This window comes from Trachurus japonicus, chromosome 12 (genome assembly GCF_045865225.1).
Source record: "Trachurus japonicus isolate A0001 chromosome 12, Traja_1.0".
NCBI classification, from domain to species: domain Eukaryota; kingdom Metazoa; phylum Chordata; class Actinopteri; order Carangiformes; family Carangidae; genus Trachurus; species Trachurus japonicus.
This window is the reverse complement of record NC_140918.1, coordinates 18,602,907-18,630,303: the sequence shown is the minus strand read 5'-3', so window position 1 is coordinate 18,630,303 and position 27,397 is coordinate 18,602,907. Positions and strand designations below refer to the sequence as shown.

Genomic DNA, 27,397 nt, shown 5'->3' with positions numbered 1-27,397 from the left:
TTACTAAAAAAAACATTTCACAATGGTGTCAAAAGATATACATCGAAAATTTGAAATTTGAATTTATACATCGAATAATATAATAAAACAATATGCTATATTTTTGTATAATTGTTGTTGCTCTGCCTTGCACGGTGTAAATATGCGGATGTAGCCTACACATGATGTGTTTGCAGAATTTCAGTATATTTGACTTGAGTCTAAAAACGAAAGAAAAACAATTAGCTTTTTAATTCTGCAAAATAGAACCAAAATTATTATGATAGGCTACATGGAACTGAAATAAGATAGCAAATGATTACACCATGAAAACTGACTTATTTTATTTCATTTCATTTTATTTTACCCAATTAAATTTGTATAAATCTAAGATGATTGTTTCTCTGTTGTATTTTCAATGATCTTTATTTTCTCTTCCAGCTGCTGCACTAAATCTAACTCTTGGTAATGAAACTGAAGGTCTATTTGTTCGTGAGTATCTATGTTAATTATTGCTTCCACACTCAGCACCAGTTGTATATTTCTAGTAGCAAATAAACTCCAATCGCCCCCCCCCCCTCCTCCTTCTGGCAGCCGCTGCACATGCCTGAGATATCAAACATACACCAGCCAAGAGTCTGAGCTAAGTTTCTGTCCAAACTATGTCCACCCTTCTCACGCATATGAAACTCTTCCCTCGCCCCCCCTCCCTCCCCCTCCTCCTTTAACTTTTTAGAAGCCAGGCCCCCGAGAGCCGCGCAAACTTTCACTGCAGCTCCGCGCGGACACGCTGCTCCTGCTTCTCTTTCTGCTGCGCTCTCGTCGTCCTTTTGCAGCCTCCTGCAGCCTCCCGCTGCACCTATGAAGCCTCGGAGTAAAAGCTGCCAGCCCCTCAATTTGATTCACTTCCTGTAGTCAGACTCCTTCCCAAAAGTGGAGAGGGAGGGAGAGAGAGAAGAGGAGGAGGAGGAGGAGGAGGAGGAGGGAGAGGAGGAGGGGGGCGAAAGGAACGGGGAAAGGAAGAAATCTTTCTGTTCTAAATAAGGCTCTCTGAGGAGCAGCGAGCGACTCCTCGTCTCTACAGAGCTTCCAAACTTTTTCTAGTGTTGTGTGTGAGAGTGGAAGTAGTCAGACGCATCGCGCGCGCACACACACACACGCGCACACAGAGCAGTGTGTGTTTTAAAAAAAAACGAAAAAAGCAACAAAAAAAACATAGAGCCCGTACGCTTTTCATTTTGCAGGCTGCACCAGAATCCATGAATGGTACGGATGGTACAAGTTCTGACGCCCATCGCCGACTCTGCTTCCCCTGATTCCACGCACCGAGTTTGGAGACACTGTACGCTGCTGTGAGACCGCAGAGAGGGGTTCATGTACTGGAAAAATGAAGTTTTGTCCCCTCTCTCAGAGGGAAATAAGATTCTGTCCGACGGAATTCCCACGAAGCAGGTACTGACTGACACTTTGGAAACACTTGTCATAAGCTGCTGCAGCTCTGTGCGTAAAAACTTCCAAATGGAAACGTAGCGTGTTTACGCGCTGTTTGGGCCTTTGCTGTTTTAGTTATAGGACTGAATTGGCTTTTTCTTGTGTGTGTGATATCCTCTAGCATTTTGTGTTGTAACGATGCAATAAGTGGCTGCCGCGTCAATGTGTCTTTTCCATCCAGTAACATTTGGTTTGTCCTGTTTCTTTTCAACGCAGCTCGCTGTTGCTGCAGTTTAAAGCGTGATTGTGTGTGTATACGTGTACGTGTATGTGTGTGTGGGGGGGAGTGAGTGTGTGTGTGTGAGAGTTTTGTTTTTGTCCTCCCCGTGATGTCACAAGAATCACTTGCTTGTGTACTGGGATCAGCTGCACGCGCCAGCCGCCGTGAAGAGGCACGCGCGCCTCTCTGTTATGAATAGCGTGATTTGCGGTCCGCGAGCCTCTCGAGCGCTGCCAATTCGCCCCGAGAAGAATTAGATTTTAATTACAGCCATTAAAAATCAAATTTGCAATTCTTTGGGTGACCCGTTGCCTTTTTCTGATTGACAGTTGAAATTGACACTCCGCGTCCCTCTTATCCACTGCGTTTCAAGCTATTTGTAATTACAGGTAGTTTTTTCTCTCCCCCCTCTCTCCCCCTCCCCTCCTCCTCCTCCTCCACTCTCGTGTCCTGGATTGCGAGGAAAATACTATTATTCTGAGAGGCATGGGTTAAGGGCAGGGAAAAATCAATCCAAATTGAAATAGCTTCATTAAAATGTGCCTTTTGTTGCGGGGGCCCCATTTAACAGTTTTAGCCGGGGCTTTATTGTCAGGACTACTTTATATAGGGGTAGCCTTCGAGAGCCTGTCTTCAAATGTCTCCCGAGGATTTAGATGAGACGGGAGCAGTGATGAAGACTTGCCGTTCACTGACCGCTGTCTTGTAGGTGATCTCTACGGAGCATCAGAGCACACCGGGAGCCTCGCGCTGCAGTGTGGACTCGAAACACACGACAATGGTGAGAAGCTTTTAATGCTTATTTATGCTTTATAATATTTGATGGATTATTTACGCGCAACATGGAACCAGCAGTGTGACCCCCCGGTGCGCATCCATGGCGCGTATGGATACGGAGTTATTAAGATATCATTTCAAGTGTGAATAAAATGGTGAAAAATGGCGACATGTGCACACTGGTGCTGTGTGTGGATGAGGTTCTGGTTTCTCTGAGTGTGTGTGTGGTGTGTGTGTGTGTTAACTGCTGATGTGTCCCCCCCCCCCCCTCTTGCAGTCTCACTCGGACGGAGAGTCGCAGCGGTCCAACATGGAGCGGGAGGACACTCGCTCGTCCCCCAGCACCCCGTCCACCCCCTCCGTGTGCTCGCCCACCTCCACCACCAGCTCGGTGCCGTCCACCGGGAAGAACATGTGCGCCAGCTGCGGTCTGGAGATCCTGGACAGATACCTGCTGAAGGTGAGAGGCCGATGAGAGACTGATCAGGCAGAAAGATTTTCCTCCGCGTAGCCTGTTTTGTTGACTGTGTTTTTAACGTTGGCGCTGATCTGACCAGACAGTGAGACGCGCAGGAGCGAGCTATAGGGCGATAGGGAGGGAACCGGGTCGATCCTGCTCCTGTTTTGGTTTGGACGGGCCTGTTGTGCTTTTACGCTCATTTACAGGACTGGAGAGAAAAACCTGGACTACATTAAAATCTGACTGTTGGACCGTGAGAATAAATAAAACTGCAAAACTGAAGAGGAGAGAATTTCTCCAAACATATCAGTGTCTATAATATCAACAAAACGCAGCCAGTGTAAAAAGAGATTCTATATTTTATAATCCAGCCACGATTTATGTTATATAATTATTTTATGGCTGTCAGATGAATAAAAACAAAACACTGGAGCCTTTAGAGAACCAGTGTCTAAATTTAGCTGGTGTTGTCGCCGTTGTAAAAAAAAAAAAAAAAGGGAAACTCAGTAAAGCGGCAGAGAGGCTTCAGCAGAGACCGCAGACACAACAGGGATGTTTGGGTTTTTAGTGTTTCTGCCTCAGTTTCAATCTGCCCCGTCTTGTCGCGTGCGCTCGCGTGCTTATCAGTCTCTGCTCGCGCGCAGATAGGCCAAGGTGTGTTTGTCAGGAAGTGAGAGGATCATTAGTCCATTATCAGACCCTCAGACCCTCAGCCTGCAGGACGGAGGAGAACAGGGAGGTTAATGGTCGAGACGATCGTTTTTATTCTAGTATTTAAGATAATTGTGGGTAAAATAAACATTCATCTTACGTAAATAGAAAATGATTTTTAAGATTAAATTAGCCCTAATAACACTGAAAATAATTAGTTTTTTAAAGGTTAAAGGCGTATTTCGATATAATCTATTAGGATTATTTGCATATATCCTTACAGCTTTTTAGATACAACTAAGGAATTATTAGTTGTTGTTTTTTTTTTGTTTGTTTTTTTACAAACTGTAAATAACTAAATAAACGATTGACGACATGTAATCTTACATCATATTCTACATGGGAATGTTTAGTGTGTAACACTTACCTATTATTTTTGTTATCCTTACTGGTAAATTAATTAGCCCTATTTTTCTGCGTGGATGTATCACGCCGGTTAATGTTGTAAATAAATTTAGTCTAGTCCTAAATATATATATGCAGGTGATCACTTCTTACAAAACTGAAAAACAAACAAACATTGAGGTCACAATGAATTCCGCTTTGGTAGAAAAATTGAAATGATTATTATTATATGAATTAGCATGCATCCATCAGCAGCTCATTTAGCAGCACAATGGTCAAAAGTTACATTTTTAACAAAATCATATTCTAAGACTAAAAGAATGCGTGTTACGTAATTTGTTTTACGCTGTCTAGACCTTTTATAACTGTGTAACTGATCTTGAAGACGACCCAATTATTCATGGCTTTATATTATTAACCTTATTTTAGTTTTCATAAAAATATATATTGGGTACAACCCCACACTGATGTCAGCCATTTCTTCACGAATCTCCTGTTTTCCAACACATCGCTCACAATTATTTACTGTTGGATATTATTATTTTTTATTATTTATGCTAAAATATTAGAAATGAATATTATTTTACTCGGTACCAGAAAACGTTGGTTAAGGCCTAATTGAAATGCTTTGTTTAAGAGCTTATCAATAGGCTATAACAATAGCTACGTGCCTTTCAATAGAAACACAATATATTATTTAAGATAAATTAACCGCAGTAATCACTTCTGAAACAAAATAAATGATATCTTTGAGAGATTAGAGAAATATGATGTTAATGATATAGATGCTAATTATGAGAAGAGAGACAACAAAGTCTCTAATATAAATTAAATAGGCTATTAATGATACGTTGAATTGGAGGAAGCTCTTAATGATTGTTAACTCCTAGGGCGTCCGTTATAAAAAAAATATAAATATATAAAATATGTTGTTTGTAATAATACATTAAAAAAATATGATTAGGTCAAATAAAAAGAGAAAAAAAATGTGAATCACCTGGAAATTTAATATGAGGTCATAATATGAGCGTCAGAGCGTTTTTTATTGGCTTAACACTTTAATATGAAAGATTCACAGTGACAAGAAGTCGTCACTCAGCAGCACCGGCGTGAGTCCTCATCTGTGTGTGTGTGTGTGTGTGTCTCTGTGTGTGTCTGACACGCTCGGTGTCTCTCCGCAGGTGAACAACCTGATCTGGCACGTGCGCTGTCTGGAGTGCTCGGTGTGCAGGACGTCGCTACGTCAGCACAGCAGCTGCTACATCAAAAACAAAGAGATCTTCTGTAAAATGGATTATTTCAGGTAGGGTAAGTTTATGACCGTGTTTTCAACCACTCTGCCAACACACAGGGCTCTCTCACCTCTCCACACCACCCTCTCTCTCTCTCTCCCTCTCTCTCTCCCACACACTGAACACACACCCTTTGAGATGGATGCGGGTTGCCTCATGCGTTCTTGAAAGAGCTTTTCAAAAAACTGAAAGTCTGTAACAAAATAAAAGCCTCTACCTACAGCGAACAAGCTGAAAGATCCACAGCTTTATTATGGCTATAGCCAAAACACACACACACACACACACACACACACACACACACACACACACACACACACACACACACACACACACACACACACACACAGAATGTTTTATCCTATCCTTACATCAGATTTGAAGCAGCGTTATTTCAATACTTGGGTTCGTGTTCGTGATCTGGGCTTTTATTTATTTGTCCTCCGCTGCATGATCACAGTTTTCCTAAATGTCTGTGCGCTTAAGAAACTGCGGTGTGCGCTCGCTCACAATCTCGTCACACACTCGCACGTGCCACGAAGCGTGCAGTGCTCGTCTGATCACCTCCAGAGGGGCACGTGAAACAAACGGAAATCACCGGAAATGCCCGTTTGAGTGTGTGGCTGTCTCAATTTAGCGTCCAACCATTTACATAAACACACTGTTCAGTGCAAGAACAAAGTCATGCCTTCTCCCTACTCTGCTCTTTTTTATGGATAGGCTAGTATGGACCTACGTCATGTTAACACTGACAATAGAGGGCTCTCACAATAATATAATGTAGCCTATAATACTCAAAATGTTGCATCCATGTTCATTTTTAGAGACTCAAAAGAAACAAAATCAAACAAAGTAATAACAATACAATATATATTTTATCTTCATACTCTAGTTAAATCTATCTAGGCTATAAATATTTTCAGTAACAATGATGATACAGGCTGCTGCAAAGGCCATCAGATTTAGGGCTAAATGTATATTATGTTGTATAGACAGAAAGGGGGACAGAGATCCACACATGCACTCACACACATACACACACACACACACACACACACAATAGGGAGGAATGCAATGTTCTGTTGTTGTCTTCCTTAGAAATACCCGGGTGTGTTACATTAGAGAGAGAGAGAGAGAGAGAGAGAGAGAGAGAGAGAGAGAGAGAGAGAGATTGTGTTGCATTACTCTATGTAAAAGAATGAATGTACCATCACTTGTACTTTGCTTGTGTTTGGATGCTGCAAAAGATTTAGTTATAGCTTTAGTATTTTTTCCAGTTTTTTGACCCATTTACGTGCATACTGCATCCACAGAAGTCCATAGAAGATATGAAAATATATGTGTGTGTGTGTGTGTGTGTGTGGTATCTGAGGTTAAATGGGGTTCACACACCAGCAACGGCATTTAAACATTTTGTTCAGTAGCCTGGAGCTGGTGTGTGAATATTGTATGGACACATGCCCGTTTGTGCTTATTTGTGTGTGTGTGTGTGTGTGTGTGTGTGTGTGTGTGTGTGTGCATGCATGTATAGTACGTGCTTCTAACTGTGAGTAAGCGTTGGTGTTTCTCTGATGGAAACCTGACACCAAGCCGTCGCTCTGAGGTTTATAATCACCAGCAATTAGTTGTCCCCCACCCCAGACCCTCAGGCCTCCAGACCAGCAATTAGATCGCCCCGAGTGCCTGGTCAGCATGTTTCTGATCTGAATGTGACTCCTATCCAAAGTTTTTTTTTAAAAACTCCCACTATGACAGATATGTGCACAAACATGGTTGCACATACCTAAATATGAAAACATGAATATGGAGCATTTACATATTAGCAAAAATATCATGTACACATTGCCTCCATTTAGAGATTTTAAAACCTGCATATACACACACACATACACCGAGAAGTGTGTTTATTTATTTATGTCCAGCAGCTGTCAATCATTTTGTACATTTCTTCACAAAAAGAGATTTTTGTTTTTGCTCTGCCAGATCAGGATAATATTTTACCTGACCCGTCTCCATTTCAAAGTTCCTTCCGCCCTCACTCACTCTGCTCTGTGGACTGTGAGCCGTTATTTAACATGCAGAGTGCACTTTAAATATGTCAGGGCATTAGGGCTCCAAAAATGGTAATGAGTGGTTAGGCCGTAGCTGTCAGTGGGTCACATATTATATTCTCATCAGGGAAGTTACACTGTAATTACATGAAATACAGTAATTGTGATTTAAAAGCGTGTCTGAAAATGGAAGCGTTATGTATGTCTGCTCATGTTGACTCATCAGTATAAGGATTTGCACTTTCACCATCAAATTCTAAACTAATGCTCTGTATGAAAGACAAACTACAGATTTCATAGGTTCATGCAAAACTTTCTACTGAGGTTTTTTTTAATGACGATTTTTTTTTTAAATTACATGTAATATTTGCTATAAAACAGAATCAAAACAAATCCAGCTAACTAAAGCTAGCTGGCCAGCCACAGAAAGCCTCAGCTAAAGCTAATTTAACTCTGACTTTCTTACCTGTTCCTTGTGAGTGTTTTTGTAATTTTATCTGTTGCATCAATTTTGATGCCCCAGCTACTTAGTAAATTAGTTTTTTTATTAAACAGAATTATAATGGAGGACAAAACATAACACCAGTTAAATGGGACATTTAAATCTGTGGAGTCACTGGTGTAAATGGATATAGAGAGTGCTGTTCCTGCTCTCTCAATATAGCTTCATACTTAGCTGCTTATTGTTCAGTATTCAGTAATTATATCAATGGTATGAACTTCAGTTGATTTTCATACACTGAAACTTTAATCATCCTTTCAGTGGAACAACTGTAACTGCCTTGTAAAATGACTACGACAAAGGAAGTGATGATACATTTGATCTGACAGTCTGGATACTAATAGAGACAGTTTTTCAATTCAAATATTGCCTCTCCTTCTCAGTATGGTACCAATCTGTGGACAAAGCTCCTCATTTGCATAATAATATTTGTAGGTTTAGATTAGACCTCCTTGGAAGTCACTCTGGAAAATGAGAAGTGATTTAAAAAATGTTGCAGTAACGGTGAGTCTTTGCTGCAGGGCCGAGGCCCGTACAATGGTTACTTCTGTAAATATAAACTGTAATCTGGCTTTAGAGCCAGATTCAAACTAAGTTAAACACCAGCGCGAGTCCAGATCCTCTGGGCTGGTTTCAAACCTCTGGAGATATTTCCTCATCTGTGTCAGCCTATCATCTGGCTTTGGACTGACAGCTGCTTTAATGGGGCGTAATAGCAGGAAATCAGAGCGGGTTTCCCTCCATATACATATGTGTGTGTGTGTGTGTGTGTGTGTGTGCGTGCGTGCATGTGTGTGTGTTTGGGAGGTGGGGGGTTGGAGTATTTCAGGATAGGGGGCACAGGACAGAGCCCATGCTGTGCCTCTTAAACCCATGTCAGGCCTCAGGGGCTTGCTTTCATACACACACACACACACATGCAAACCATGTCTTTATCAGCCTCCTCCCCTGACCCCCCCCCCCCCCCCAGACGGCTGCGTAGAAAAACTCATCCTTGGCCGTGAGCTGCAGGCCACACAGGAAGTAGCATTGCTGCACTAATCAGGGGCACCATGGGATACTGACACTGTAACCAGAGTCCATGTATGTAGGGAACCTTGTGGGTGAGATGTGTGCACGTGTGCACCTTTTTATGAGTGCGAGTGTGTGTGTGTTCATCGTAATAGTAATTATTCATCAACCTACCACTGCTTAGCTGATTAGGTTTCCATAGCAACAAAGACGAGTGCAGAGAGAGCCTAAGTTTTTATCAAGAACTGAATCGATTACGGTTATAATCACACATCTGACACACAATGCTACACATTTCAATGAAAAGCTCAGGCAAAGTATTTAAATAGATTATTTGTTTGAATGGAAATTGCCTGTATTCTCAGTTACTGCAGTGGATTTTTACCAGCTCAAGGAGCAGAGAATAGAAATGTAAAGGTCTCTTTCAGTCAGGGTTAATATTTTAAAGCCTGATAATAGGTTAAATCTGCTACAAGAAGTTGTCTGTAAAGTATTTAGATCACATTCCCGTCTTATATTTCCATACTATAGGCCTAACGTGAACCTTGTGCCTTTAAACCGCACTGTCGAACAAGAACTCTCTCAGGACAAATCTAATAGAGATTAGTGTATTCTCACAGCACATCAGGAATAATCCAAAAAACGTGTACCTCCTCAAGCCCCTCTCTCAGCAGCAGGTGAATTACTGTTAAAAAAAAAAAAAGAGGGTAAAGATTAGACGAAAGATGGGGAGCAAATAGGAGAGAGAGGTCTGGGGGCAAAAGGGAGTTTTGTGGTGTAGGATTTTCCCTCTTGTGAGTGATACTGGGGTCGTGAGGATTGACAGCGCTACAAAATAAACACCAGGTTTTTGGTACTAAGACAAAATGAGATTTAAAAAAAGACATAGTAGGAGGAGGAGGGAGGGGCCCGGGCCGAGGAGAGGAAGATGGAGGTGGAGGGGGTTAAAACAAGGGATGATTTGCAGCTTTTCTGGGTTGTGTCTCGGAGCACAAAACTGACAAGCTGTCATGCTAGATTAGCCGCAATGTTCCACAATATTTTCCCTCTTTACTGTAGAAACGGAGGAAGAATTCTCCATAACAATCTCAAACGATACATACATTATACAGTGCAGGAAAGCCATGGAGTCCATTTGTCTCCGAAGTGGCTTTAACGGGGTTATAGGAGCTTTTTTTTTTGTTGGTTAAATTGTGACAACTTAAGCTCTCTGTAAGTGCCATTTCAGCCAATTTCATTTCAAGGTCACCACAAAGACTTTTTTGTCCCTCTGCTTTAATGTTTTACTGAATTTGATAATCAGTTTTTTTTTAAATGGAAACTGTTGCACTAATTCAAGATATTTCACTGAACCCTGCAAACAGACAGATGCAGAATCAAACAAGATGCAAGGCAGATCCTCAGACAGTTGGCGTTTAATAATGAACAACAAAATATTCTCTCCCGCATATGAAAATGAAACCTCTGGCCAACAAGCCCACAAACACGAGGAGGGCTACGAGCTAGTGAGATGTCAGGGCTATAGTATGCTTTCATTCCAGATCGAGTGGATTTGAGTGCACTGATGCGCTGCCAAACCCACTCACTTGGCAGCCGTCGTGCTCTCCTGCACCCCCGTCATCTTGCTCTCTCCCCGCCATCGACGCTCTTTACTCCGCTACATCCCTCAGCACTACAACTCTCTGCCTCGGCCACTTACCCCCCTCTCTCCTCGTCTACCCCCTCTCATCCTGATCCATGCCCTCACCAGTCCTTTTGCCTCCTCCATAGCTTTCAACCGCTGCTCATCTGAATATATTGCTCGTGTTTGTGTGAGAGAGAGTGTGTTTGTGTGTGCGTTGTTTGTTTTCATCTCTATTTTCTCTGCAGCTTTAAGAGGGAATTGTTATGTGTATTAGTAAAATTGTCAGACATATTGAGTCAGCCATTAGGCCTTGATTTCTGGGTCAGTGCCTGTTCATGAAAATGTTTTCAATTTGAGCTAAAGCCAGATGTAAATATATATAATTCTGGCTGTACAATTTGCCACAATGTGCTTGTTTATGCTTCTTGCCCCCAGTTTTACCCCTGAGGCAGCACTTTCTCAGACTGCTTACAAATCCTGCCTCTTTCACCAGAATTGGCAGCTGCTGATCCCAACAATGGCTCTTAGCCTGACCGTAACCACGTCAAACTGAAAACGTTACACACTCATTACACTCATGATGTGCTCTTTAGATGAAGTGGACTTTGTTCACTTTTGATTTTCATGTAAAACAGGAAATTTGTTTGATGTTTTGGAGGTTTTATGGATACATTGATTAGTTGGGTGATTAGTAACTTTAATAAAAAAAGTATGTAGCCAAATAAAAAAGTATAGTATGTAGCCACTAGCCAAATAAAAAAGTATGTAGCCAAAGTCTGATATAGCTTATTCCTCTCTGACATAGAGACAATAGACATTAGTGAGTCACACTGTTGCATGTGTTGTTTAATTACGATGAACATTGGCACTGTAGTTTATTAGGAGTCAATTCTGCATACACTGTCCTGCTAATGTAAATATTTCCCAGGAACACCAAGTGTGTATTAATCCACAGCTGTAAATAGTCCATAACAAATGTGGAGTTTTTTCATGTTTGAGGACTATGGAAACCACTGCTGATTTAGGAAATTATTTAGCCTTTTTAAGAAAAATTAAAGTACTTATGGCTTGTTTTGTTTTGTTTTTAAAAAAAAAAGGATTTTTGGCTGAGTGCCACGAGAGCAGAGAGAAGTCAAAACATATAGGGGGAGGTGTACTGTGCATTACTGGGCTTGTTCCTTTCATGGATTTAGTGGACAGTAAGAAAAATGACACAACGTGAATGTTAGTGTAATTAAATCCATGGCAGCCCTCAGTTCCACTCTGCCCTTCTGCTCTTTCACCCTTGTATTTGTCTCATTCTGTCCTCAGTCACATTTACAGCTATTCAAATATTTCCAACCAGCAGAGCATGTTTATTTCAGACATTAATATCTTGTTTCCAGCTGACCCAACAAGTTGATATCCTAGCCTTTCTCTCTCTCTTTTTTTCTGTTCATTTATCTCTCATCTTCTCCCCCTCTATGCTCCCCCTACCCACTACACCCACCCAACCCCCCAACCCACCCAGAACAGTAGGTCAGGTGGTTTTAGTTTATATGCTGCCTGATCTCACTGTTGCTATCAGTTACAGCGAGGCAATCGAGAGTGATGTCATCCAAGTCTTTCTTCATCTTCCACTGTGTGTAAAACCACCCCGGCTTACGTGTGTTGGTTTGTTCCCTGGCGTGTGTGCGTGCGTGTGTGTCTGTCTGTGTTTGTGTGGGAGCATGTGTACATGTCAGGGTCTTCATGCATCAGCCAGGAAATTGCAGGTGTTGGTTTGTTTGCATTCAAGGCTCAGCTTGCAGCCGCAGTTAGGAGTCTTTTCTGAAGGCCACATCCTCCTCCAAGGTTTCTTCCTTAAACCCTTTGAGTTCTGCCAAAACGTCAAGTTTAAAAACTATAGCTTTCTTTTAAAGAAAAGGACGTCTGCACATGTTTAAATCTGTGAGTGTACTGCCTGAAAATGGCCCTAAGATAAGATTAAAAAGATGCTGCACTTTTCTCTCCCTGAAACGTTTCTTTTACTACGTCCACAAACTAATAATTCCTCATTCTGTTCCTCCCTGTTGCCTCTCTTGTGTCTTTTTCTCTCTCTCACAGTAGGTTTGGTACTAAGTGTGCCCGCTGTGGGCGGCAGATATATGCCAGTGACTGGGTGCGGCGCGCGAGGGGAAACGCATACCACTTGGCATGTTTTGCGTGTTACTCGTGTAAGAGGCAGCTGTCCACGGGAGAGGAGTTTGGCTTGGTGGAGGAGAAGGTCCTGTGCAGGATTCACTACGACACCATGGTGGAGAACCTCAAACGAGCGGCGGAGAGTGGTGGGTAGTGGTTCTGGCAGAAATGTACTGCAATTCTTCTCAGTGGTTGTCCAGATGTTTGCTCAAATGTCTCCTTCTGAAACAGGATTTATGCATTTTAGTATATTTCAAATAATTTATTTTGCACATTCATATATTATTTAGGCCTTTAATGTCTCATTTCTTGAATTAACTTCAAATATTATTTATATTATTGGTATCTATTATAGCTGGTCTGTTTATTCCTGATTCCAAAAAAAATAGGGCTCTTTATGATCCAGTGTCTTGTGTTTTAAATATGTTAACCAGGATGTCTGTTGCTGCTCAAAATTAATTTAAAGTTCACGTGTGTTTTTTTAGGTAATGGCATCACGTTAGAAGGAGCAGTTCCCACAGAGCAAGACAGTCAACCCAAACCGGCCAAAAGGGCACGAACGTCCTTCACTGCAGAACAGCTACAGGTCAGACACGAGACTTGTTTCGGATACAAGTAGCAACTTGTTTGCCACATTTACCAGCATCTGATTTTTATACTATTCTGTCTCAATGTGCAGATCATGCAGGCTCAGTTTGCCCAGGACAACAACCCAGACGCCCAGACGTTACAGAAACTAGCCGATATGACAGGCCTCAGCAGGAGAGTTATACAGGTCAGTGCTCACATACCCACACATAAGCCACTGTGTGTTATACTATGTAGCTGAATGTATGGAAATAGACTCATGCAGCCATATGCAAAGACCAACGACTTAATTCAGCTGTGAGAAAATGTCAGGTTTTGTTAGTTGTCAATATTCCAACAATAATATCTTCAGGTATGTACATATCGTATGATATTTATATATTTACAGAGTTTTGCTTGTCATTTTTGTTTATGATTAAAAACATGCCCTCAAACTACATCAAGATTTTCTATTAAAACATATAGCTACATGATGTCTGGTTACATTGCGTCTTCATAGGTGTGGTTTCAAAACTGCAGAGCAAGACACAAAAAGCACACGCCCCAGCACAGTGGGGGTCCACAAGGTCACCCCCAGTCCAGGATACCCTCGTCCCTGCCCGATGAGCTGCATTACTCCCCCTTTGGCAGTCCTGAGCGGGCGCGCATGGTGGCCCTGCACGGGTACATTGACAGTGAGTCGCACTTTTCTATTATGTGCTGAATAGGTGGATTTATTTTAAGATTACAGGCTTATTTTTTTAATCTTTTTTTGTGCTGCTTGTGTGTTCCCCAGGTCACCCCTTCTCTGTGCTGACCTCTCAGAGCCTCCCCCACCAGGCCATGTCGCTGCCCCAGCTCCCCCTCAGCCGCTAGCACTCCACTATGAACCTTATGACCCCATAAACTCCGGACCCTAACCCTTGAACTCCCATCAGTGATGTCTACCGACCTGATCCGGAGATCAGCAGGAGTCGGCCTGGAGAAAAAGACTAATCGTACAGGAGCCCTGCCCACTCGGACAACAGAAAAAAATATGGGAGAAAGCTGAACGCCATGTTTCTTTTTCTTTCTTTTTTTTCCCTCCGAGGACATAAATATCTCACCTGCATCCAGTCTGGCAAAATGATCGTAAAGCGATTATCATTAGCAGGAACTCACAGACTATATTTTACACCACCAAAAGGACCCATTTTGCTTCAAGTGTACAGCATCTCACTCCACTCTACTCATCCACCCTCTGAGCTGAAGGTGGAGGGAGTCTTAAAGGGATGAGACTGATCAGGGAAGCAGGGCTGAAGCCTCTCGAGTGCTGTCAGAAAGCTGAAGATAAACAAAAAGGGGGACATTTAAAGAGAAGCTGTCGCTGTGGCCCATGGGCCAGGCTCACACAGTACACCACAGCAGAGGTAAGACTCCTCCCTCTTTTCTCTCTAATCAACCATGAAGGAAAGGTAACCATAAACGTAAACAAAGTATGTTGAAATATTTCCTTTAGGAATGGCATTGTGACTTTATGACATCTGAAAGACAACAGAAATGTCCCTGCTACATTTTTGGTTAAAAAAAAAAAATTCTGGGTGTAGAATTAGATTTTTTTGTTAAAGGGTGAAAATATTGTGTGCCTTATCTTTTCCATGATTAAACCAACAGTAGTCATTTACAGCAGTGAAATTCTAGCCCATAATTCATCACTAAACAAAGATTTGGATTTTTTTTTTCTATTTGAGTGAGTAAATTATAAGAATTTCCATTGGGATCTTCCATTTGTAAAAGATCATCATTGTATTGTAGCATGTTCACTGCTCAACATGAAGGAAATCCACAAAGCACAATGTCTGGGTTTACGTTAAATTATGGATGTAACATTAGAAGCGGGGGGCTAACAGCTTGTTGCCACAGTCTTGTTAAATTTCTTCAAACTGACACAGAAACAGAGGGAAGTCTGAGAGGAGTCACACTAACACATTCCTACAAAATCTGACACGTTAAGTTACGTATTGTCATACAACAGGTGCATTGTCACTAATTTATGATTTTAACTTGTTTGTTCAGCCTCTGTGTACATGAGTCTTTTGTACAAAGAGGAAAACTGAGTATTGGTACAAAATGGACAGTATAAAACAGACTGGGTTGTACATAGTAAGATGTGTGTGTGTGAGTGTGTGTGAGTACGTATGTTTGTGTATTGGCAGGGGTAGAGAGTGTGCATCTGTATTTTAGTGCCATGGCCAATGTGTGAAGAACAGGATTCAACAAGACCTCAATGTCCTTGTATTTATTGAGATGGTAAATCCCTGTAAAGCACTTTTCCCCCTCCTCTGAAAATGTTTTTGTTTTGTTAAAAAAAAAAACATGAAATGAAACAAAAAAGTTTATTTGATAGACTGTGCATCATAAATGTTTTGTGTACTAAATTGCAATAAAATAGAATGTGATATTTTTGTGGGTTTTTTTTTTTTTTAATCATTTCTGAAGACGAATTTGTAAAAACAATATTTCATCTTAACTTTACCATACACACATGGCACAAAACACAGAAAGTTGGGTACAATGATTAAAAGCATTTTTTTAAATGGCAAAAATATGAATAAAACCAATACGTCTCAAAGTAAATGTATCTTCAATGTGTTTGTGTTTTTTGTTTTTTTTTAACATGCTGTGATCGTAATTATGGTGTGGCGCATGTTTAGTTCTTTGATTATGGGTGTATGTGTATTTATGTGTGTATGTAATGCCCTTCTTCCTGGATAACTGTGTGCATCCTGGTGTGTTTGAGTGTGTGTAATTTGTGTATGTAGTGTGTATTTGTGATGAAGCTACAGTGTGCAAGATAGGAATGATTCACTTTGTGCAAAGACCTGCTCCCTTTAAAATTAATCATAACACAACAGATCATCCACTAAAAACTGTTCATGCTGATCAAAGAGTCGTTTGGTTTTTATCCTCACCTGCAGACCTGTGTGTTTTTATCTTAACCTGCATATTGGCAAATAGCCTAGAAATTTGATTTCATATTGGGCAACAAGCATGTGTCTTCATGCACCTAAAAAACTCAGATAATTTAATACCTTTCATAATTTTTATTTTAAATATTATCTTTGTAGGAGGGAACAATGTCAGGATTTTGAATATGCATGCAGAAATCAAAAGTATTAGTTATACAAACCAATATGTTTTGATTTAGAGTTGTATATAACTATTTTTGCTGCGATCCCATCAGAGTCAATTCAGGTTGTTTTGATCAGGTTAAAACATGATCTTTTTTCATGGACAAATTCTATTAGACTTTTGCCCTGCAGCAATATTTAATTCACCTAAACACAATTTAGAACGGTTGTATACAAGCTTTAATGTGCTTGTGGACATGGATGGGTTCTACTTCAAACGAATAAACTCAATTATACACATTTCAAACTGAGGTACAGCTATAAAACTGGATGAAAAACTGGATACACACATTTTCCTAAAATTCTCAAATCCTCCTGCTTTCTCTCAAACACGCACACTGAAAAAGAAAATAAATAACAACCTATAATAAAAATGAACCTATTACTTATTTTCACTCACACAAAATCAAAGACAAGATCATGGCAAGACGTTTGCAATAGATTTAATATCAATAAAAAGAAAATGTTATTATGTGAGCTCAGGAAAAAAAGTATTATTCAATATTGCTGGTGTCTTCAGGTCTCACTGCAGTAGATTTTTCAGGATCAGTGCCAGCAGGCTCATCCCACGCTTTCCGACAAGTGCGCACAATCCACTCATGTTCCGAGTCATCTGGTGGAAAGATTTAATTTGAAATTGTTGAGAAGTTTTGTTGGTAATGATACTAGAAACAGAGTTCAAATGATCACACTTGTTTTTCTAAACGTTTGACCTGCGTTTAAAGAAAGAAACAGAAAGAGGCCACAGACTGGACACTGGAGTGAAAAGAGAGCACAGCAAGGATCTGCATTCAGTATTCACTCTGTTCAACTCACTTTAAACGTTCAAATCAAATCTGTAATAACAAGTAGCCGGCATAATTAAACCGTAGGTCATTTTACACGCGAGGCTGCAGCCGTGAAGTGCCATTCAAGTCTCGGGTAAATTCGTCAAATCAAGATAACCCTGACAATTAGGAGAAAATAACTTCTCAGAGCCACTTCAGACACCAATAAATAATAACCCCAAAAATGGACGCCAATTTTTTTTTAACCGAAACGACTGCCAGAGGAGCTGATAATAAACCAGTTTTTCATTGTTAAAACTGAAATGAGTAGCTAATTGCAGGGGAAGTGAGCTTTCTCTGGAGCGCGTGCAGCTGCACGCACTTGAGCGGCTCGCGGGCCTCACCCCCAGGTTCCACTGCGCGCGGGGCTCCATTGTACAGAGGAGCAGGTCTGGAGCTCCCGGACTGATTGTGTGTAATTGCCAGCAATGGGCGTCGACGCTAACAGCCACTTGAGCTACACACCAGCCCTCCTCTCTTTCTCTGCCTGTCTCACTCTCTTTCTACCTGCTCCGATCGGGAGGTCAATTGAACATATCGGACACGCGGGCAGCTGCCGTGAAAACATTCCCGTCAGTCTTTGTGTTGCACGTGTCAGTGGAAGAGAGGTCATTATGGAGGCCTATATGTTGCCATGCGACTGACCTCATTTAGACACGAACCACAACCTGCCATAACGATAATTAGATTGGGGGCATTTTCATATTTGCTGTAATTCTGCCCTCTTGAGATTGTATAGCAGCGTTTATCTAAGGATTTAAGTCATGTTTAATTGGCACCTTGAGTTATTTGAGGGCACAGGTGGCTGGTGTATTTAGGTAATTTCCTGCAATCTGAGGACAGGAGCACTTTTTTGTGATTTGGAATTACCAGTTTTTGTAAATTGTATGCTAAATATTACACAAGTAAATTAATAAAATCACATTATGTCTGTGGTTCTCTGGGTTAAGTAATGAGACAGGCAGGGACAGATTTTTGGAAAAGATTTTACCTGTATCATCACTTTAAAATTAGTTGCTGCACTGTTTATTAAAAGAGTTGATACTCATCTGGGCTGGACCGACCTGCATAGACTGTTCAATGTAAGGAGAGAGAGTGTGGGGAAGCGATAATGGCACCTTGTTAAAGTCTATTTATCTTAATCCTTAAAATACACTCTGAGGGAAAAGTGTTTCCTTCCAGCCTAATGGTGGTGAATTAACACACACACTCACACACAGGCACACATACACACAAAGAGAGAAACACATGACTTAATTAGCAAAAGCACAAATCTGCTTTCTTGTACTACAGTGATTTGCATCAGAGATGCCTGCAATCTACTGATTTGATGGTGAGGTCTACAGTGTATAGTGTTCATGTGAATAGTAGAGGTACAACTGTGATGTCACCAAGAGACAAACTGGACCTGAGCCACTGGTAGTGACAAGGTGCTCAGCTTAAAGGACTTATACTCATGTTGCAATCTGCATGGTCATTATATGCTAATATAAACACATTTTGTGGTTTCCAACTGGAGGCAGTGCAGTGAATCAAACTTACCTAAATGTAAAAGTCAAACAAACACTCGGACGTACATGTAGTACAAGTCATCTGTCTCCAATTCACTGCAAACAGAGCAGCCCTCGGTTTTGTGTCTTGATCACCTCACTGAAAACAGCACAAATTTGGGGGGTTTCTTGCTTTTGAAGGCCAGATTCTGATTTTACGAATAATTAATCCATCTGTCACAGCTCACAGGATTGACTTGTCCATCTTGTTATATGGTGAATTTTAGTCTCAAATGTATGAAAAAAAAAAAAGTTTCAGGAAAGGCAGCGTGAGGATTTGTTCCACTCCCCATGGGCCTCGGCTGATTTTTATCTGTCTGTGAAACACCTCGGCTGGATGAGGACAAAGGGAGGGGCCGTGGTTTGGTCACCAGAGGTGTTTTCCTTGGCACTGGAATGTTTTCAGTGTGGAGCTCTTTCTGTGCGGAGTTTCAAAGGGAAGCGGTTATTCCAGAAACAGGAAAGTGCTACAAACAATATGGCAACACATGGCCCCTGCTGGAGCTGCTGTAGTCTCCTGCACTGCTGCCGAGTGCTGCTGCCTGTTGCCAGAAAAGAATATACATAACTCACCGTGTGTGTGTGTGTGTGTGTGTGTTTGTTTGTAATAACAGAGCAGACTCAATCAGCCAATGGTGGAGATTTGATTGTGCAGATGTGGCCTATGTATCCTTTCCCTTTATTGTTCTTTGATTACAGTTTTGCAGAGTAATGCAAATGTTTTGTATTGCACCTCAAAACTTAAGAAACAATCTTCATCAGCAATTAAAAACTGAAGTTAAATTATGTGTCTCTTGAAGTCTGGGGGAAATCCATTTTGAGTTGTTTGCATTTAGTTGTTTGATTATGTGATTTGTGTCTCAGATTAAATGTTTGTGTTTCAGCTTTAACATTTAATCATTTCATTGTGTTGTTTCTTTTTTAAGGACTATGGCAGAGTGAGGTGGCAGTAAGTGGAAACATTTGCCGTAATGCTTCCATGTCACAATAAAAATGTTAATATAAAAAAAAAAAAATCAGAAAAACAAAATCAAATCATGACTCAAATCTGAAAATGACTCAAATCTAAACCCCTAAACTCCATTAGATGCTTAACAAGCAGTGTTGTCAAATGCGTAACACGATATGAAACATTAATTATTTGTGTTTATACTATAAGAGATCCTCAAGATTTCAATTGTCTTATTTTAAATAGCTTTCCCTCCATTACCAACAGACAATTAAATCAAATTTCTCACCTGTAAACCATCCTTAATTTTATCTTAATTCAGAGGTGAAAACACCTGCTGTCTGCCACCAAGGAGAAATGATAATTATGTGTTTTCGTTTTTCCTATTAAATATGTGTTTATACAATGCTAGACTATTTAGTAAGCCACAAAACATAAACATTCAAATAACCCTTGGGATCATAGATTAGTCTGCCAGTTCATCTAAAATCCCAACTGAGAGGTTGAAGAGATGAGTAACTGCTGTATTTCATGTTAATGACTCATTACTATGATGGTGAAGTAACATCATCAAGGAACAAAGTCTGTGATGGGCCTTGAATGTTCATCTTTCACCACTTGTAATCACTCATTGTACCATCGCAGAGACAGACACACACACACTCACTCACACATTCCTCTCTCTTTTTAATCTTCTGTATATTTCAGGTGGTGACTTTGTATCAAAGCCGCTTTTCCAAAGTCTTATCTCAGTGCTTCTTGGCCGACAAAGACTTCCAACAGACATCCAGAAATCCACTGATAACTGCTGAGAAGTCCATTCTCCAAATCAATCCCTGAAATTTTGTCAAATGATGATGTGACTCACACTGTATCTTAAGGGTTGTTAAACCTATTGACATTGTAGCACGATTCTGTCAGTGAATGTCATTCTCTTTTCTCAAATTTAATCGGAAAACCAATTTGATGGGCAATTTAGGAGTGAAGAGCTTTTCAAAACAATTTTCTTTTAAACAAGAGGACAGGAATCTATGACCAAAGTCAGCTGAGTGGGTTCATGTGTCAGTTAAGGATTTGCCATCTCTCCACAGGCTGCTCCTTTTGCTTGGAAAGTCACTTTACAACGCCCTTTAACAGCTCTTCTAAAACCATGTAAATCATTTCCCTAAACCAATGAGTCAAGGGGAAATGTTTTTTTTATTAGCTGAGTGGACCACTTACAAGAAGCCTGATATTGTACATTGAACAGGCCTCCCATTATCATTTCTTATGCAAGGTGACCTGTACTAGGGGAGCAGTTTGGGGTTTAGTGTTTATCTCAAGGTTACCAGTGACCAAACTGTCCAACCAGCTGAGCTACAGCTGCCCCTACTTAAATTATGAGTTATTAGCCTAATGAGCTGAAGGAAATAATGTAGAAACAAAGTCACTACACTCTGGGTTACTGTTGAGAGAGTTTGTGTTCCAGTTATGTCACAGTTTACTATTGAACCTTTTGCACACCAGAGGTTCCCACTTCATAATTCAAACTGACACTGTCACTTTTCTCCATCTCCCCTTCATATATCCTCCCATTTTCTACATGGTGTTCCAGCTCTCTTAACAAATCCCTTCATACAGTACATGCAAGGCATATCAGCAGCTCCTTGATGACAAGAAATCGGTTCAATTCCAAAAATACTCTATACCTCTTGGGGAATATTAGCAACAGATCCTATTGTTTCGTTGCTTGGCACATTGCCAAGAAGAGTTATTTGTCCAAGTTAGCAACAGTAACTAAGGAGGGCAGGACTTTGCAATAGGTCAGCTTTGGCCAGTGAGTGGAGTTTAGCCTGTTATTTCCAAGCAACGATATTTAGTTCCAGAGGGTGAAACTTGAATCATCTGCATTTGAAAACAGTTCCATATGCATCTGACTTGCAACTTTCCTAGATATGAAGCTTTGTCTCCACCATCCTCACTGGCTTACTTCTCCCTTGTCCTACATCCACCAGTCGTGACCATTACATGTGGAGCTCCTTCCTCTTTCCTTGCAGCAGCAAACGTCCCCACTGGGAGGGTGGGTCCTCCCTGTGTCCCATCATACTTGCAGCCCTCATCCTGGGCGGAAGCCATGAGGCAATAAATTCTTTCTTCACACCCACTCTGACAAATGTGCCTTCACCTCCCAGGGTTGAAAAATAAATTCATACAGGATACAGGAGCATTCTTCTCAAGAATTGTATACCAAGGCAAGAAGGAGAGCACACAGTGTATGAGATATATATACAAGCTACACAGACATTTCTCTACACACATAAACACTGTGGAAAAAACAAGGCACACATCAATTAAATGGTTCCTGTTTGACTCCATATTTATCTAAATCAAAACAGAGTCAGGGCATTGTTGGAAAGTGCTCGGTTCCTCTTCTTTTTCATCTCAACTTCCCCCCAAAAATCTTCCCCTGTCATCCCCCTCTTTTCTTCTTTTCCTCCCTATCGCTCTCCCTCCATCATTCCACTGATCAATACCAGAAGTATAATGATGATGATGAACAACCCGCATCAAGGAAGGAAAATCACAAAACATATTTTTGTCTTCTCTCACATGCTGATGACATCTGGTGAGGATGTGGACTCTTTCCTCTGTTTCCTTCTGTCTCTACACATATGTAAATGAGATTTGTGTGTGCTGGTGGAACTAATCTGTATTATGTTGCAAGTAGCTCATCTGAACACAAATATTCTGCCCAAAATTACATTTCTACCTTAGGGAGCCTGTGAGTCATACCTCGACTTCTGCCAGGGCTCATGTCTTGACACATGTCGGCATTTGTAAGGTAAAAAACCATCAAATCCATTCACACACAAAATAAAACAGATTCAGGGATCATAAGATGAAAATCCAGCCATTAAGGTTGGACCTTGTCTTATTTCTTAAACAACTGAGGAATACCAGAAATGCGACTACAAGCAAGAGCCCCTTGCAAAAACACCCTGGATGCAATTTGTTAAGATACTGCACAGCACATGTCCACAGTAAGTGAGTCTGCAGCCATGCTGGCAGCCCTGAAAAGTTAGGGGTTAACCAAAAGCAGTAGTATTCATCCTCTGATGCCTGTACAAACTTTCATGGCAATCTGTCCATTAACCATATTGTTAGTATGACTGGAAATAATAATGTCAAACACCCCTGATACACAGCAATGAAACTGAACCCATTCTTAGCCAAAAGCCATTTAGAAACTGTTCCAAGGCTGCTGCCATGTAGATCTGCATTATCCCCGCTCCCAGGTACACACAAAAAATCTGATTCAAAAGCTGATGATGAAAACCTGATCATTCACAACATTATGTACAGGCATGACAAGAAGACATGACGAGCAGAGGATATCAGAAATTGCGAATTGCTTTGTGGACACCTGACAAACCGCGTTCACTTCAAGTCAAGATTTCCAAAACTGGGCACTCATTCAATGGAAAAACATGTCTTGAATTTTCCACTTTTGAAAAACGACAAAAAACTTTTTGAAATGACTAAAATAGTCTATAGAGGCATGCTTATCAGATTGCTCGTAGCAGTAATCTTCCATCAGAGAATCAGGGGATAATCCATTTAAAATCACTCCGTAGGTTCATCGTTATCAAATCCTTCCCATATGGCCATAATATACGCTTTCAGACTTGCAGTTATTGAAAAATGGGCATAGACAGAGGATCTTGCCTGAAGCGAATTCAATTCAAGAACTTCACCATGTTTACAAGTAGCTTCAGTGAAGCCTATTGCCTTCTCTCAAAAAAGTTGAGCTGTTGAAAAGCACATACAGAGCACCTATCTTGTATGACAAGGAGGCAATGACTCCCTCAGTAATAATTTAGCTGGGTGCATGGCTTTTAACAGGGGATTATCCTGAGGTATACTATAGGCCAGTGGGTATTTGCTCCCTTGAATAATACAAAATTATAGTCCAACCACTGAACCAATCACATTAGGCCTCTACACAAAGGAACTGCAAGAGCATATATAGCAAATAACTAACTATGTATGTTTAATCTCATGCCTTTTGTGAACAGGCTGACGCATGTGTGTACTACTGTAGATTGCAAATTGGAAAATGTAGGCCAAATCAACAGTGACTTTATTACTGGATTAATGTTATTCTTAGTTTTGACCAGTTATAGAAACAAGTGGTGCTGATTTATTATGTTTCAATATATATTAAACTACTGCAATCTAGCCTAGACAAGATGTTTCATTGGATATAAAACTGTGCTTAATTTGAAAAGTAATTTTGTCTTTGCTCTTGACTTTAATCGTTCTGATTTACTTTGGCACCACAAGATGTCTGGACATTAATGTACATCACACAGAGATTGAGCCAATCTGGCATCAGGTTAATGGAAAAATGTGCATGAACTGAAGAAATGTAAGAAAGAGAGGTATTTATTTAATTATGATGGAGATGTTATGAAAATGACGGCTTCATATGTAGATTGTAGTATTGGTCAGGTAATGCCTTTTTTTTTCTTCTTAAAATTATAATTGCTAAGGTGACCCCAATTATAATAATAGTTCACATTATGTTTAGGTTGGAGGGATAATTGTTAGCATTAATAAAAGTATGGGGTTACATGTGCACTAAATCTCCTGCATACCAATCATATTTGGTGTCACAAAGTTACAACAGTGATAATAACAAGATATTCCTTATCTCACCTGCATTCCTGAGGAATCTTCCTGTGTAGGATGTGACAACTCTCATGTTGGGGTCATAGAAACCATCTCCACAATCATAACAGCCATCAGGAATAACACGTGGAGGATGCAGATCAGTTAGCTGAGATTCTCCTGAATGGAAAGAGCAGATATTTCACGCTGAACTATTTTCTTATGATGGTTTACTAATATCAACTGGAGTGTCTCAGTTTTTGTTTGTTTTGGGTTTTGTGTTCAAACCTTAGTCCTCACAATTGGTTTTGGTAGTTATTTCTCTTACTCGAACTGTGTTTTCTTGAAAATCAAAGATGTGATGATGTTTCTGTCCAAGTGGGATAAATTATTATTTCACTGAACGAGTGAATATGAGAACAAATAAACTGATCCCAACCTGCAGGTCTGAGTCCATTGCACCTCTCACTGTAGAAACGTCTGTCATAACCATTGCAGTAGTCCCAGTCTTGTTCCTGGTATTGCAGACCATCAGCAAAGGTATAAGATCCCTTGTAAGAAAGGAAAAATGAAAAATACATCATTCCTCCATACACTTGAACCTAAAAGAAAAAAATATTCCTACTTACATCTAGTGGTGTCTGGCCATGCATAGTTTCAGTGTCATGAGCCAATATTTTGCAACATCCGCATCTTGAAACCACCCCAGTACAATGGAAGCAAATAGAATTCCATTTGTCTTCCTCAAAGCAATGAAAAAAATATCTGAAAACCTCAACAGCAGAAACAATGTCCCTGTTACTCGAGATAATTCGCAGACCTTACTGCTGACAGTTTTCTGTTGGGATTGTTTCTTTGGCACAAAGTACTTCCAGTGAAAACTGTTGAAAGCAAGGTCTGGAGGTTATCCTATGTACCCGAGACATGTTTTCTGGATAGATAAGTTGCTGGTGAGGTTTTCAAATGTCACTTTTCAGTACATTAAGCACCACAAAAGAGTCTAAATTTCCCTCCTTTGTCTTTGGGTTTAGGCCGAAAACTTTGAGATGGATATCTGAAAACCTCAGCAGAAGAAACCAAAACTGCCTGCATTGTACCAGTAGTGTTAAGTGGAAAAATATGTCTTTTAGTATGTTGGGTGAACTGACACAATGTGTGTGTGTGTGTGTGTGTGTGTGTGTGTGTGTGTGTGTGTGTGTGTGTGTGTGTGTGTGTGTGTGTGTGTGTGTGTGTGTGTGTGTGTGTTTTGACAATGAAAACTGACTTTTTAAATAAACATACATGTTGGGTAATTTTGTGTTTATGACACATAACAAAAACATTTTCAAATTTAGTGTCAACAATATACTTTGCAGTCACCAAAAATGTATCTGATTTTATAACGTGGATTTTTTAATTGTGCATATTTGGTAAGAGACCAAATATACAACTGAAGAGGAGAGAAGAGAAGAGAAGAGAAGAGAAGAGAAGAGAAGAGAAGAGAAGAGAAGAGAAGAGAAGAGAAGAGAATTTGTAATTCAGCTAGTGTAATAGGCTCCAGCTCACTTGTGACCCTAGTGCAGGATAAGCGGTATAGAAAATGAATGAATGAGCTAGTGTAATAGATTTAGCCTGGTCTTATCTAACAACCTTTTCCTGTGTAGATATTCAGACCTGTCATGGCAGGACAAGTACAGGTGTAAGTAATGGCAATAACGATGGTTTAGCTCCACTGAAGCCATGTCAGTGAATCAGTATGCACAGCAGCAAGATCATGGACCTTGATTAAGGTAATCAGTTACACCTGTGTTTTAGGCTATGACATTTTAAAATGTCTGAGGTAGAAAAGGTCTATATGCACTAAACATGACAGGTTGTTTTTTGTTTGTTGCAGTCCTTTTATCTCCTGTGCTTTTTGATAAAGCTTTAACACAGTAGTTGTGGTATTTTATTGAATCATGGAATACCTGTATGTTTTTTCTATCCTAAAATATGAAAAAAAGAAGAAAAAATACTTGTGTGGACTCCAAAACCCCCAGGCTGAGTAGAATTATTTGAAGGAATAGGTGCAAGTTGCATAATGAGATATGAGCTACCAAATATAATTTACCAAAGTTTAAATTTCTGAGTTTATTGGATGGTTTAGCTATTTTGAATGGAAGCAGGTTTTCTTGGGCTGGCATGGATGCAGGTGCAGGCAAGTCTGGGCCAAGGTTAGTCACGGTTCAGAGCTGCTATCATTTCAGATGAACCGCAACTGCATTGATGATAATAATTGGAGTGATCTCTGTTGTGGCAAAGCCCGTGGAAGATTGCATCAGACCAGGAGAGACTACAGCTTCATGCAGGAAAAGGGGAGAGAAACCTAATAAGTACAACAGTAATGGTGAGTGATTGCTAAAAGGGACCAGATGTGATATTGACTATAACCAATGTGAAACACACAATCTTGCAAGTGGATGCATATAGTGTGACATACATACAGGGATACACACACACACATACACACATGCTCACAACTCCTCACCTGTTTAGCTATGCCGTTTTCCCAAGTGGCCTCATATCTACATCCATTTGTAAAGTGAAGCACTCCTTTGCCATGGAACATCCCGTCTTTCATCTCTCCCTCATACTTGGTTTCTGTGGGGAAGGTATATTCTCCTTTTCCCTCCATCCTGAGAGAGAGCAGAGGTGGTCAACTTTCAGGTAACTATGAACCACTTGAGTGACTAATTTGGCAGTGTGTGAACCCTGCTGTTTTCCAATTGTTACGCAACATTTATATTCATATTACCTGCCATTTTTTGTGCCTCCTTTGTATCTACTCCCAGTAAACTCCATTACTATACCGTCGTATTGGCAAAAATGAGCAACATAGGGAACGCCGTTGCCATGGCAACGCTTCAACAGTCCAGCATTGATGGTAACATTTTGAGGTTCCTGGTTAAAATGCCCGGGATACAGAAAAGTGGACTGCTGTCGCTGTCTTTTAAAAACAATTTCGAAGTAAAACTTGCCAAAACTAAACTCAAAATGTATCAAACCTTCTCGTTTTAACCATTTTTTCCACTACGCATGCGGC

The 27,397-nt window shown here is 40.5% G+C and overlaps 2 protein-coding genes across 5 annotated transcripts; one reads left to right on the top strand and one right to left on the bottom strand.

The window, feature by feature from the left end:
• Positions 1–923: 923 nt before the first annotated feature.
• lhx6a (LIM homeobox 6a) lies at positions 924–15,630 on the top strand. Of its 3 annotated transcripts, none has more exons than XM_085793707.1 (9): positions 924–1,431; positions 2,400–2,471; positions 2,745–2,927; positions 5,165–5,286; positions 12,552–12,769; positions 13,109–13,209; positions 13,303–13,398; positions 13,711–13,885; positions 13,987–15,630. In XM_085793707.1, exons 1-9 carry the CDS (start codon positions 1,354–1,356, stop codon positions 14,064–14,066), a joined length of 1,125 nt encoding a protein of 374 aa, XP_085649833.1. In that variant the 5' UTR covers positions 924–1,353; the 3' UTR covers positions 14,067–15,630. The 3 variants fall into 3 exon arrangements, 2 of the variants coding, with proteins under 2 accessions (XP_085649833.1, XP_085649832.1); XM_085793706.1 differs by having other exon boundaries at positions 1,013–1,431; positions 12,549–12,769; XR_015037284.1 differs by having other exon boundaries at positions 1,046–1,431; positions 12,549–12,769; positions 13,731–13,885.
• morn5 (MORN repeat containing 5) lies at positions 9,313–27,374 on the bottom strand. Of its 2 annotated transcripts, none has more exons than XM_085793713.1 (5): positions 27,110–27,229; positions 26,843–26,990; positions 24,776–24,887; positions 24,385–24,516; positions 9,313–9,524 (listed from the first exon to the last, which is right to left on the bottom strand). In XM_085793713.1, the coding sequence occupies exons 1-5, from the start codon at positions 27,154–27,156 to the stop codon at positions 9,454–9,456; spliced, it is 510 nt and encodes a 169-aa protein (XP_085649839.1). In that variant the 5' UTR covers positions 27,157–27,229; the 3' UTR covers positions 9,313–9,453. The 2 variants fall into 2 exon arrangements, with proteins under 2 accessions (XP_085649839.1, XP_085649840.1); XM_085793714.1 differs by lacking the exon at positions 9,313–9,524 and adding an exon at positions 16,792–16,973 and having other exon boundaries at positions 27,110–27,374.
• Positions 27,375–27,397: the final 23 nt, after the last annotated feature.

Excerpts from the sequence above, each read along its gene's own strand:
- morn5 (XM_085793714.1), bottom strand. The coding sequence starts at position 27,156 with ATGGAGTTTACTGGGAGTAGATACAAAGGAGGCACAAAAAATGGCAG. Across the intron at positions 24,888-26,842 it reads AAAACGGCATAGCTAAACAG|GGATCTTATACCTTTGCTGA; the intron begins GTGAGGAGTTGT and ends CTTTCTTACAAG. Across the intron at positions 16,974-24,384 it reads AAGATTCCTCAGGAATGCAG|ATGACTCGGAACATGAGTGG; the intron begins GTGAGATAAGGA and ends TCTTTCCACCAG.
- lhx6a (XM_085793706.1), top strand. The coding sequence starts at position 1,354 with ATGTACTGGAAAAATGAAGTTTTGTCCCCTCTCTCAGAGGGAAATAAG. Across the intron at positions 13,210-13,302 it reads TCACTGCAGAACAGCTACAG|ATCATGCAGGCTCAGTTTGC; the intron begins GTCAGACACGAG and ends CTCAATGTGCAG. Across the intron at positions 13,886-13,986 it reads CCTGCACGGGTACATTGACA|GTCACCCCTTCTCTGTGCTG; the intron begins GTGAGTCGCACT and ends TGTGTTCCCCAG.